Here is a 13,040-nt window from a genome sequence, read left to right as displayed (position 1 = left end):
AGCAACTACGTGATTTCTAACCAAGTCGGTTCGACATGGCCGGCATTGCAATCCAGATATTGGCTCAACAACACTAACTAATCAGCACCATTCTAGCTAGCTAGCTAGGTTAAGTTCATATACAGCCCTGCAATGCTAAGTTTTTAGATCAAAAACTTCATCTAAGGGGGAATTCTTTTCAGTAGTCCAGCTGTTCTAATGAGTAATGACTGTATCAATTAGTTCATCTATAGTTTCTGTACATTTTCTTGGTTTAGCTGAAGTTTTAATGCTTAGAAACTAGGCTGAAAAAGAGTTATATTACTACAGCAGCACCATAGATACCCATGGAAAAAAAAAAACTGAAAAACTGGATGTGAAATAATAACTAAGCTATAGAGAACCCGACACGTGGGCTCGGTGATAGTCGGCTCCGAGTACCAATATTCTCTGTCTGATAATTGGTTTAGTTGTGATTAAGCTAATTGATAGTTATCCGAGTTAATCTAGCTAATATCTGAGCACAAACCAGAATGAATCTCTATGCTAATTACGATCGACCTCCCACTTGGAATGGAGTAAATAATGGCGGGGGCATCATCCCATTCATCCCCCTCATGACTCATGTATTAGTCTAAGAAAATTGTACTACTGTGTGAAGCTTTATAGAGTCAAAGAAAGCTTTATCTCTTAACAGTTGTCCTGACTCCTGAGACCTAAGAAAAGGGAAAGTGTTACACAGTAAAGGGCTTCTGCTGTGGGACTTTAATAGTGAATATTCATTTGTAATGGTTTTAGGACTTCCATGCTTGCATATGTGGAACTTTGATGATGAAATTTTCATTTGTAAAGGTTCTATGAGTTGCGTGTAGTTTTGTAATAATGTGACTAGCTAGAAGCATCCATGAGTTGGATGATATGGTATTACGAATTTATGATACTGAATAATTTGATGGAGAATGCGAGATTTAGTGCATCATTTCTCTTCAAATGGAGGCATATGAACAACCAATGGTCTAAATAGCGGTTATCGACATCGTATCGGTTTTTTGTAAAATAAAAATATAACATAGATATATCGGATTTATCGTTTTTACAAATTTTTAATTAAGTTTAATATATTTATAAACATATACTTTAAAATATATTTATAAACTTGAGAAATTAAAACTTATATTTTAAAATGTATCAAATAAACTTTATAAACAAAAAATATTTGATTATTTTGACAAATAAAATACATAAGTAGTATTAATTAATAAAAATAGAGGTAATCATTCATCATAAACTCTCTTATCATCGAATGCTATCGACGAATCTTTTATTTTCTTTAAATTATTTTTTCAAAACAATGTGGTTTAAAAAAAACACCGATATATCGGGTAAAACCGAGGACGGGCCGAGGGACTCAAAAACAATCGTCCTTCTTGTCTGTGGGCGTGCCAACTCGCGGCCGGACGACCAAGCGAGGGTTTGATTATGTGTATGCGTTGGATCTGACTTCTTCAGGCGACTGTCGGCCTAGGAATGAATGCTCTCGGCCGTTGGGTTTGGAAACCTTTGTTCGGACTCCGGCCAAATCAATAGCCGGGATCTTCAAAGACGCCTACTTGTTGATTGAACTCGAATATACTGGTGATAGGCGAGAGATCAATTGGATGAAGGTACTCGCAGATCACTGTGAATACGAAGTTGAAGCGGATTCAGTTGTCAGTGCGTTGTGATGTGATATGGGTGTGAATGGAAAATTGCATTGATCCAATTCGGACTGGCCGAAGGAGATCAATGGATCGATGGTGTGAATCTAGATTAACAAAGTACTCTTAGGTGCAAGAAAATAAAGAACAAGAATAGTAAAGACTAATAGAACTAGAGCGGAAGTAAAATTACCTATGAAATGTAAAGAGATAAGTTGTTTGAAGAGTTGTAAATTGATTAGTTTAGTTGGTGCTGGACCTTTTACAACGATCTACAAGGTGCTATATATACAGGTCGAACCCTAGCTATACATATCCCGTGATGGCAACGAATGCCAACTTCCTTATAGGTTGTTTCGAACATGAATGTTGAGACTCGGCTGATTTTCGAAATGGCTGGACTCTTTACAACGAATTGAAGGCTTTCCTTGTGTGGCACTCTTTGACTTGGCTCACTTCCGAGATGGCTGGATCGTGTGAGCAAATTGAGAGCTTTTCTTATGTAAATTCCTTCCTAAACTCACTCAGCCATGCCTATCTTTGGGCTCCGGCCGTAAGATAGCTAAATGTAAACTACATCCCGGCCCAATTTTATTTGTCGGTTGCATCCATTTGAATTATCCAAATAATCATGGGTCGTTAGCAATTAATGTAGCATCTTGGCTGGACTTAACTCGGAACTCGGCCGTCCTGACCCTTTCCTCTTGTTACTCTCAACTCCAGCCAAATGAGCAAGCGTTTCTGAATTTGGCTGAGCTTCAATTCAATTTAGAAACTCATGGGGGTTGCTAAATTTAGGTGCAAACAGATATATCGCCATTTGACTTGATTTTTCGGGTTGACCGATGTAATAGACCGATAAGCAACTTATCGTATTGTTTTCTTAATATCGGGGATATATCGAAGATATTTAGAACATTGTGAACAACTAATACATGCTATTACACATCATTTGCATCATGATATGTGTTACGGGGGATTACGGAAAAACCATCCATAAGCAACATTGCAACAACGCTTGATGCAAGTTGAGAGCAGCAAAGGAGTCATCTTGTTTTACTGTTTTATTCTTTGAGATGATTGTAGACAATTATGTAACTCTCGGTTGCATTATGATGACCTGCAGGGCTGCAGGTGAGTGCAGGCTGTGTTTGGTGATCAACTATTGTAAGAACTATAAAATGGTGAAGAAACTTGACTCTGCAAAGGACGTACCATATTGTAAGTTAATGCACCAACAAGGTGCTAGTCGGAGCCCATGCATCATAAGTACATGACCACTTGACCAACACGAACACGATCACCTACAACTATGATTCAATAATTTGTGAAACACCCATCTCTTTCAGCTCACCTACACTAATCCTCATTCCACTACAAGGAACAAAACCGAACATGAACAACCGCATAGTTCCATTGCAACTTGGTCAGTATGATGGATTGATGGAAAACTAACTAGACTAGGTAAGGCTCTACCACTTCAGTTCACTATTTGATAAAAAAGGATAACTCCAAGACTGGTAAGTCTTACTATTTGAACAAGCTCATAGTTCCATTGCGACTTTGTCAGTATGATGAACTAACCAGCCGTCTAGACCAGGTACGGTTCCTACCACTTTAGTTCACTATTTGATCTTAAAAGATAACTCCATGACTGGTAAGTCTAAACTAGGCAAAACTAAAAGAAAATAAAAACCAGCATAAATTTACAGATATCTAGAATGATGATTGCTGATATGAACTTGGAACAAAAGCACAAACCATGCGAAAAGGTTATCAGATAGTAAATGACTAAATGGAATGAGCAAGGCACCACGAAGATTGAAGATTTATTACAAGTTGGATATGATAGAGATTTTATAAAGTGTACAAGAGTTGGAAAAATTGCCATCTTACAATTCTTCGCCTGGCCCATGTTCACTTTTTAAAGCCTCAGTCTCCAACTAAAACCTTGTTCAGTCATTCGACGTCAAGGATCCCTTGATTGGGGTTATAAGCTCGCAATTTGCATCCAATGAAATGTCATCGACAAAAATGTAGTCGGAAATGCATCCGCATTGTCATTGCAATAGAGCCGCAGTAAAATGATTAGCCAAGAATGAATCAAGAGAGAGATGCTGACTAGAGAAGATATCCCCTCGTCAATTTCCTTGATTGATTTAAGAACTGCAAAGCAGTACTTTCAGCTTTAGTAGATGGAAGCATCAAATCTTGGCTCATAAAAACAAACCTGGCTGTTGTATGACTGAAGAGCACAGCCTGCAATCCAAGACCACATCTTCTTATCCACGTCATAAAGAAGGCCCTTCCCTTGGTTCCAAGATGTGAAGCAGATTAAGTTATCCTGTCCGGAGCACTCAAATCTCTCAGCTGATAACCTTAACAAAGACCGAAAGTACTTTGGCGGCATCCTGCTGATCTCCACCCACATAAATTTCGTATGATCCAATTCCCAAATTCTCATACTCTGAAGAGTACTATAGAGACCGATTCTTCCAACTAGAAACAGACGCTTCTGGGTGCCAGCAACCAAATAACCATCCAGTAATGATCGAGGGAACTTAGCTGGAATATGTTCCCAGTAACCTGTGTCCAGCCGATACATCATCAGACCAAGTGGAGAAAGAGTTTCCAAATACAATCTTGAGTCACAATATGCCATCTTTGAAGAGCATAGATTAACTGCAGGCATTATCTGGTGAATTGACCAAATATTGAGTTTCGAATCATACACTTCAGTGGGCAAGGATTTGTCACCATAGATATCACTAGTGGCTATAACTTTAAATGATCGATCCTTCCTATCAACAACCATTATCAGCTGCCTTTGCTGATTATAATGCATACTAGGCAGAGTTCTCCAAGTTTGTGTTAGAGGGTTGCACACTAAGGTTTTAAAAACTAAGCCATCAAGCCCTGAGAAGCAAACTAGACCAGCAGAAGAGCCAACTAACCAGAACGCCCACTGCGGTAAAAATGTGAATGGAATCCTGTACCATGTTTTCAGTGGCAAGCTGAACACTGAGCATTGCGGAGTTTGAGAATTCTTCCAAAACGTGAGAAGACAGGGCCCATGAGACGGCACTTGCGAGTGGAACTTAATGAAGCTTTTATCTTGTAGAATGGCGTTCCATCTTTTACAAACACATCGGAGCCTGAATATCATAAACGGTGGAACCCTAGCTAATATCTCATTCAACAGATCCTCAGGCAGCATTGCCCAAATATTATCCTCCATTTGAACATCAGGGTGCACTGCTTTACCAAATGTGGCAGCTGTTTCCTCATCTAATCCCCTCGGCTTTGTCTTAACCACCTTTTGCCTAGAAGGGCTAGTGTTTCTTGACCTTACACAACCCAAAGGGCTTGTATTCCTTGACCCACTGCCTCTAATAGGCGACACTTGCTTGGGGCACCTATCATCTTCACCAGAAAACCCATTTCGCATAGGTTTCACACTAGACACTGCAGACCCAGAAACAGAAGCTTCCCCAGCACCATCCATGGTTCTCAAAAACCTAAACAACCCAATATCACTTCAATGATTCTACCCTAATCCCCAATTTCCAAACTCTCAATCCATGCTTCCCAACCCAAAAGATTGAACCTTTCCAGCATCAGATAAAAAACCCATAATTCATATAGTGATAACTTCAACAATCATACCATAAACACCAGCATTACAGTGTAGATATTCCAACAAAGCATAAACCTCTAATCTTTCAGTCAGATCCAAACAAAATTCATAACCTTCTGTAAGATTGGCACAAGGTAAAAGATAGGATTTTTAATCAATTACCAGAAGAAATTGAAGCCCTTCACTGCCCTGTGGTCCCCTTTTTGGATTGAAGTACCTTCTTTCTGGGTTTGCTTTAAGCTTTGTTGAAGCACAGAAGAAGAATATTTGAGATTTGACATAGAAATGAGAGAAAACCTATGTCCAGCTTCAAAGACTGGTTCTTTTAACATTTTGGGGTTTTGATTTACTTTTGTCACTATTTGACATGATGGACAAAATCATCCATGGCAAATCTATCTGCGGTTTCAATCTGGTGCAGACTCAAATTTGCACAAGCTGTTATACACTTATACTCATCTTATCAGATGCCGCCACGTCAGACGAATCAATGTGTGGGACTTGCATTTTTCTGCAGTATGTGATATGAACGGTGGAGATTTGATGACTTAGGTGTGAGAGTGTAATGTGGAGAATAGGGAAGTATGACCCGATGCGTAAATTTTACCACAGGCCAATTTGGTCTTGTATATAGATTGTTGGGCTCCACCAAGTTTCTGGAGTATAAGCTTTCATCTACCTGATGAGGTTGTGGTACCACATTGCGTTTTTCTACTTGCATAAATGTGATATCATTTTTTATTAATGTGATTATATACATTTTGATTTAGATTAGGAACATGTAATTTCCTAATCACCTAATGGTGAAATTACCAAAACATACTTTATAGGTTAATATACTCGGTGCATAGATTCTTATGGTATTTAATTTTTTGATATACAATTAAACTTAATTCACAATTCACAATGTATGTACTCATTCTTCTCTTCAAATCAACATCATAATAAAATCGCCTTTAAAAAATCAGGCTATAAACGGTGATAAAAGGCTTAAAATTTCTTGGTATTGCACTATTACATATAAATACATACTAATGCCCAAAAGTCATCCAATCTCGCTTTCATTATATTTAGTTGCTTACAATATCTCATATCTTATATAACACATGAGTAGTTTGAGACTACAGTAATAAGCATCATGCGATAATTAATCTATCGAATTTTCTTGAACCAAGACATCTTAGTCATACAAGTACATAAATTTGGATTGGTATGAGGACAACCAACCAACCCCAATTTAATCGTGTTCGGCATACAATATCTGTGCAACTGAAAGGACTATATTTCATGCAATTTCCATTCACTGTGCTCTACTGATTATATCAACTATCACCACAATTGTATCTCAAATCGTTGACATGCATATCAATGTCATACAGGATTGAACTGCATGCGGTTTTCATTTGGTTACCAACCTTAACGCCTTTGGAAACTTCGTCCACTTGGCGCTTAACTCATCCAAATCAACCTTGATGCTTAGCCCATGTGTTTACTAAAAACCTATGGCTATCCTGTTTGTTGCAGAACACCGGAAAGATAAGACTAATGGCTATATAATTAGTGTTCTTCAGCTGGTCAATATCTCAATCATATATAATTTATCGTTGAGCTAGTCAGCTAGGTGGTCAGATCTGACCATCACCACATCCCGCGCCATTGTTGTCGTTTTATATCATCGAGCTGTTGCAGAAGCTATAGCTCATCATTAAACATTCAATATTATTGGCCAATTGTAGGATAAGATTTGGGTTCAATTCAGACTAGGAGGGAGTTTGATCACTAACAGCTCAATATAGCAGTCAATGAACAAGACAGCATTACTATAAGGAGAACTGAGAAAAATTACTTGGGTTTGTATCATTTTGGTTATCATGTATATAGGAGAAGTGAGATTGTTCGTTGTTGCCGAAACTTGGTCAATATACTTAGTTCAAAGAGGTTCAAAGATATAAGATTTTGTTGTGATTTGCCGGATTCTTTTTCTTTTTCTTTGGTGATTTGCCGGAGTCAATTTGATCGAGTTGCATCCATGTTGATATATTGATTAGTGAGGAAGAGGACCACCATCCTAGATTCATATACTAACAGAAATATCACCCATATCGGTGTCGGCATGATCGTCTATGATGATCATTGATTGTTAGTCAACATATGAATGGTGTGCATGATCTAACATTATCGCATATATGTTCGAATAAAAGTTTGATGTGAAATAAAAGCGTTTTGTGCTTGATACTATGTCTCCATCACAATCAATCATTCAAAGTAGAAACAGCCTTAATGGGGATACCAGAATATAATTGTTACCGGCCTTCATCCTAATCGTAAACCAGTTTAATGTAAGTTTTTTTTGGCAGTTTAACCTGAACTTCATTAATAAACACAATTAGTACAAACCCAAAACTGGGCCACGATTACAGCAACACCAAACACATGAAAGGAAACAAGAAAGGAAATACATGAACCAACAAACAACCCCAAACATAAACCAAACAGCAACCTCTTGTAGGAGGGCAAAGACTGAGGTCGCCATGTCGCCGCTGACACTAATTGAAACACTCGATAGAGTGATCATCAGATTTATTGCCATCTGGAGAATCTAACTAAACAGAACACTAAGAGCACATGAGATCCCCATAGATCAAACTTCATAGCCCATAAAAGGGTCTTTTGTCACAACCATGCGACCACCAAGAAAAAAGATGCTTGGTGGCATCGTAACCAAAGTAAAAGAAAAATAAATATGAGGTATGGAATGACATCCCCGGCAACGGTAATTAGACCCGATAAGATAAGTGATAATTCATTTTTACCATTGACCGGATGAAGAGAGACAAACTCATTCACCACGGCCAAACAAAACAAAAGAAGAAGAATGGAGGGAGAAAGCCGAGCAGAGCCAGTGCAGCTAATAAAAGCGTGCTGTGACATACAAAGAAATATAGTTGATCTGAAAAGAGACCTAATATAGGGTAAAAATTGAAAATTTAGGGGAATACGGAATGGAGAACATATAATGAGAGAATGAAAACAAGGATGGGGAGGATAGGGATGGATGAGAGAGATGAAGAGATTTGAGAGGCTTTGTCACTAAAACAAGACAAGGGAAAGGAGATTCGAGCATTGGAGCCTCCCCCTCTTTAGATCTGGCCAGAGATGTGTTTGGGGGGGGGGGGGGAGCGGATGTAAGTTTGGATAAACTATTTTCTAGCTTCCACTAGCCAGTTTCAGCATACCTTACTAGTTGAGCTTAAGCTAGTTTGTGTACTAGTTGAGCTTAAGACTACTTTGTGTTGAATGTCCGCACCCTACAATTAGGAGGTTGCTTGAGTTTAGGGAGCTTAAATTAACAATCAAAGTAGTAATTTTTTAAATGTACGCACTTATAAACCAAGTAAAGTAGTTTGATTGTTCACCTATAAACAGATTATTCACTGATACTGTGGTAATTGAATAGTTAGTAATGCCTAAATTACACGTCAAATTATTTATCAGCCAAGTTGACACAACAAAGTTGACCAAAAAAAAAGGTTGACACAACAATAACCATATCCAGAACTTTCTAATTTTTCTACCAAATACTAAGTGTGAGCAACATTTGGTCTCTAGCAATAATCATAGCAACAAATAATGGCCAACACAAAAACTCAATTATTACCCAAAACAAGTCGATGACCAAGTTAATCTCAAAGTGTTGGGCATGACACCAACAGCAACCCAAAATTGAGGTCCCAAAATTTGACCAAAAACCATAAACACAAGCATGTGTCCAAACAAGCACCACCACAAAACACCCAAAAAACAACACCTCTCTCTCTTGTCTACTACGACGGAGCTGCCCACCACGCTACCCTCCATTTCCAGCCGTTACAACCCCAAAACAACAAAAAAATCTTTATCCCCCATTATTATCCTAATCCCTCATCCTTAATCAAATCATCAACCTTAAGATCCAATGGACCACATTCCCCCTGCTCCGCCACGTGTCCTGCTTTCACCTCGCTCTCCCCCTCACATCACCGTCACCCTAATTAAGCCCCCTTGTTAAATCACATACCACGTGGTGCCCTCTCGTCATTTCCACGCCGGAAAAATAAACCAGAAAAAAGAGCCTCCTCCTTTATTTTTCTTCCCCCAAAATCACAAACCCTAAATTCTCTCTCTCTCTCTCTGTATATTTTCCAATTTCGAATCTCAAATCACAGCTCAGTTTGGTTTAATTGAGCTTACTCTATGATCCGATTCAATTAATTTATTCACCGGTAATTTTGGTCAATTTTTTTGTGTGTTTCGAGTCAAAATCCATGGGGGCGGTGACGTCATCGATGGCGGCGAAGTTCGCGTTCTTCCCGCCGCAGCCGCCGTCGTACGGGGTGGAGGAGGAGGAGGAGGGCGGGAAGCTGAGGATGACGGGGGTGCCGGCGAGGGCGAACGTGGACGTGTTGAAGCTGAGGACGAAGAGAGGGAACGACGTCGTCGCCGTTTACTTCAAGAACCCGGCGGCCAAGCTCACGGTGCTGCACTCGCACGGCAACGCGGCTGATCTGGGCCAGATGTATGAGCTCTTCAGCGAGCTCAGTCTTCACCTTAGGGTCAACTTGTTAGGGTCAGTCAACTGCTTATTCTGATTTGTTTCACTTCATTACTGATTTACTGTATTTGTGGATTTTGATAATTGAAGAAAGTTTGGAACTTTATGGTAATTGAGTAATTTTGGCAGGTATGATTATTCTGGGTATGGACAATCTACTGGGAAGGTGAGAGATTTGGACTTATAATTTCAGTTGTGTTGATTTTGGTTGTCTTAGTAATAATGACAATTTTAGATGATTTAATATAAGAAGAAAGTTCCCATCAGAAGAAAATGAAGCTTCAGGGATTTAGACACTGGATTGGTCATGAGTCATGAGTTGATTTATATCACCGCTTTCTATATTGGGAAATTACTGTGGTCTTCTATTTTAGGAAGCAAATTCAGGATGAGATAGAAATGAAGGAGTTTTTTTGCTATATTTGGTCGGTGAGATTAATAGTTTCTACTTTGTGAACAGCCAAGTGAGCAGAACACTTATGCAGACATAGAAGCTGCGTATAGGTGTCTTGTAGAGAAGTATGGTTCAAAGGAGGAGGATGTAATTTTATACGGGCAATCAGTTGGCAGTGGGCCTACTTTGGATCTGGCTACTCGTTTACCAAAATTGAGGGCGGTGGTTCTTCACAGCCCGATCATGTCTGGACTCCGAGTCATGTATCCGGTGAAGCGATCATACTGGTTTGACATTTACAAGGTATTTAGTCTTTGCTAGTTGCTCAGATGTATGCTCTTCCATGTTGCAGAAGTGTTCATATATCAATGGTTTTCTCCTGATGGTTTTTGTCTGCTCATGATGCAGAATATCGACAAAATACCATTGGTCAATTGTCCTGTGTTGGTTATCCATGTGAGTAACTTCTTTCCTTTAAACTTTATCCATTTCGTTTCTGAGATCTTTATGAATCTAGATGTAGTAAGATATTAATGGGCTTGGAGATATTGGTTCTGTCGATTCCTCAACTCGAGCTCTGATGCACCAGTACTTCATTCGACTTGCTAAGACTTTACTGATAATTATATAAGACTGCAATGTTTTGTGACCATGTTGACATCTTTTCCTTTGCTTTCCTCATTTCATGAACCTGGATACACTATGATCTGAATAAACTTTGTGAATCACACACGTAACACAGTAAAGGGGCTTCAGTATCTTGTTTTCTTTATCATGATTACTATCTCATAGAAGGAAATTCCTGTTTTACCTGGACAAATCTTATTTTGTTGAGGTACTAAACTTAATGAAATTAATAGGCAAATAGCTACGTGTTATATGTAAAGACCTGTAGCCAAAGGCCTAAACATTTTCAAATTTTGCTATGATGTGCAGCTATATATAGGTGTTTAGGGTGATATTGCATCATATCCTATTTGTAATGTTTAGTAGTCAGGGAAATCACAGTTTGTCTTTACTAGGTTTACTTGTTTTCCACGAAGATTGAAATCATTCTATACAAATTTAAATATCTTACAAGATGAATGAGATGTTTTTATAATTTATAGTATCTAGGTCTTTTAGTATAAATGTGCATATCTGTTCTTTTTCTCTTTTCCCAGTTTTGAGTATGTGTGATCGATTTACTATATATTAGATGTCATTTTTCATTAGGCTGTGTAGCAGAATATGGTTGTATTATTGTTATGCTTCCGTACAGGGAGTTTCTCTGTAGAAGCAATCTTAATATTTCAGGCTGTTTGGTCCTGTGGTTGCTTCTTGCTTGCAGGGGACAGCTGATGATGTTGTGGATTGGTCACATGGCAAGCAACTTTGGGAACAATGTAAGGAGAAGTACGAGCCATTGTGGATAAAAGGAGGGAACCATTGTGACTTGGAGCTCTATCCGCAGTACATCAAGCATCTGAAGAAGTTTGTGTCGGCCGTTGAGAAGTATCCACGTCTTAAAAAGGGATTTGCACCAATTATGGATCAACCAGAAAAGCCCCGGGGAAGCACTGACATCAGGGAGAAATCTTGCTCCAACCCAGATCATAAAGAGATTTCCAGATCAAGTACTGACCATAGAGAAAACCCTAGGGTAAGCACAGACTGCAGAGAAAAGTCAAGGGCTAGTACTGATAAGAGAGAGAGAACGAAAAAGATTATGGATCATCCTGAAAAGTCAAGTAATAGTGTGGATCAGCCGGAGAAAGCAAGGAATAGCATTGACCGGTAAAATATAAATGAGTGCTTTTGTTCATTTCTTTCTTGCGTGTATGCACTCTTCCTGTTTGTGAATACAATCATGAACCGCATACAGCTCTGTTTTTTACTGACTCTGAAAATGACTTTTATTGGCAGATTCGGGGAGATGTTCAGATCAGTTGGCTTCTGCAATATCGATTGTTTTAGGCCCACGGCGACCAGTGTATGAGGGATGAAAATGTGTTCACAGTTTGAATCTGTATTTTACCCGTCTTCTATTTATTTGATTGGTTAATGGGGTTGTTTGAGTGATAGTAGAAATGTCATTGTTTCTCATACTTAGAGAGAGAAAATAGGAAAGCTAGTAGACCAAACAAGTATGTATCCACTCAACTTAAATTTCCATTTCCAACTTAATAAATCTAACCCTTGCTCATATCTCTTGTTCCTGACATGTTAACGTCCAGAGTGATGGTCTGATAGAAGCTAAACCAGGAAGTGTCACAAGGTTACGTTGAATGGGGGTAATGTTAAGGTTACTTTCATATTTCAATAACAGTTCGTTCACTCAACTTACCATTTAAGTTGTAACCTTTCGATTCCAACTTTTCGATGTAATGTAAATCGTATTTGGACCTTCTTGGTAATTAGACCTCCTTCCGAAGCAAAGTTTGATTATTAGTATACACATGGAAACGAATCAGTTCTCTCTTGCAAACAGTCTCTAATAACAGTCTTGGTAATTAGTATACACATGGAAATGAATCAGTTCTCTCTCGCAAGTGATTGAATAACAGGTTCTAATTTTCGTTCCAAACACGAGTCAGATGAGTTTTAGTACCTCAGTCGGATTAAAGACTTACGTGAATTTACTAATATGGTCTTTAAGTATTAGAAAATCTGCAGAAACACCCCCGGGGGCCTGGACACAAGGGCAGTGCAAAAATCACAATTCACAAGCTCAAGGCCAGAAACAGAAACAGGGTTTAACAA

General features: G+C 38.8%; 2 protein-coding genes across 2 annotated transcripts; one reads left to right on the top strand and one right to left on the bottom strand.

Moving 5' to 3' along the window:
• Positions 1 to 3,412: 3,412 nt before the first annotated feature.
• LOC126799167 (F-box/kelch-repeat protein At5g15710) lies at positions 3,413 to 5,602 on the bottom strand. Its single transcript, XM_050526301.1, has one exon. The coding sequence runs from the start codon at positions 5,179 to 5,181 to the stop codon at positions 3,865 to 3,867; it is 1,317 nt and encodes a 438-aa protein (XP_050382258.1). The 5' UTR covers positions 5,182 to 5,602; the 3' UTR covers positions 3,413 to 3,864.
• A 3,837-nt stretch (positions 5,603 to 9,439) lies between these two features.
• On the top strand, positions 9,440 to 12,485 carry LOC126801002 (uncharacterized). The gene is made up of 6 exons (XM_050528439.1): positions 9,440 to 9,919; positions 10,034 to 10,070; positions 10,365 to 10,601; positions 10,707 to 10,754; positions 11,629 to 12,074; positions 12,204 to 12,485. Exons 1-6 carry the CDS (start codon positions 9,618 to 9,620, stop codon positions 12,274 to 12,276), a joined length of 1,143 nt encoding a protein of 380 aa, XP_050384396.1. The 5' UTR covers positions 9,440 to 9,617; the 3' UTR covers positions 12,277 to 12,485.
• The last annotated feature ends 555 nt before the right edge of the window (positions 12,486 to 13,040 follow it).

The sequence above is a fragment of the Argentina anserina genome, chromosome 6 (assembly GCF_933775445.1).
Source record: "Argentina anserina chromosome 6, drPotAnse1.1, whole genome shotgun sequence".
Taxonomy (NCBI): Eukaryota; Viridiplantae; Streptophyta; class Magnoliopsida; order Rosales; family Rosaceae; genus Argentina; species Argentina anserina.
The sequence above is the reverse complement of the archived record's forward strand: the minus strand, read 5'-3'. Positions and strand labels throughout refer to the sequence as shown.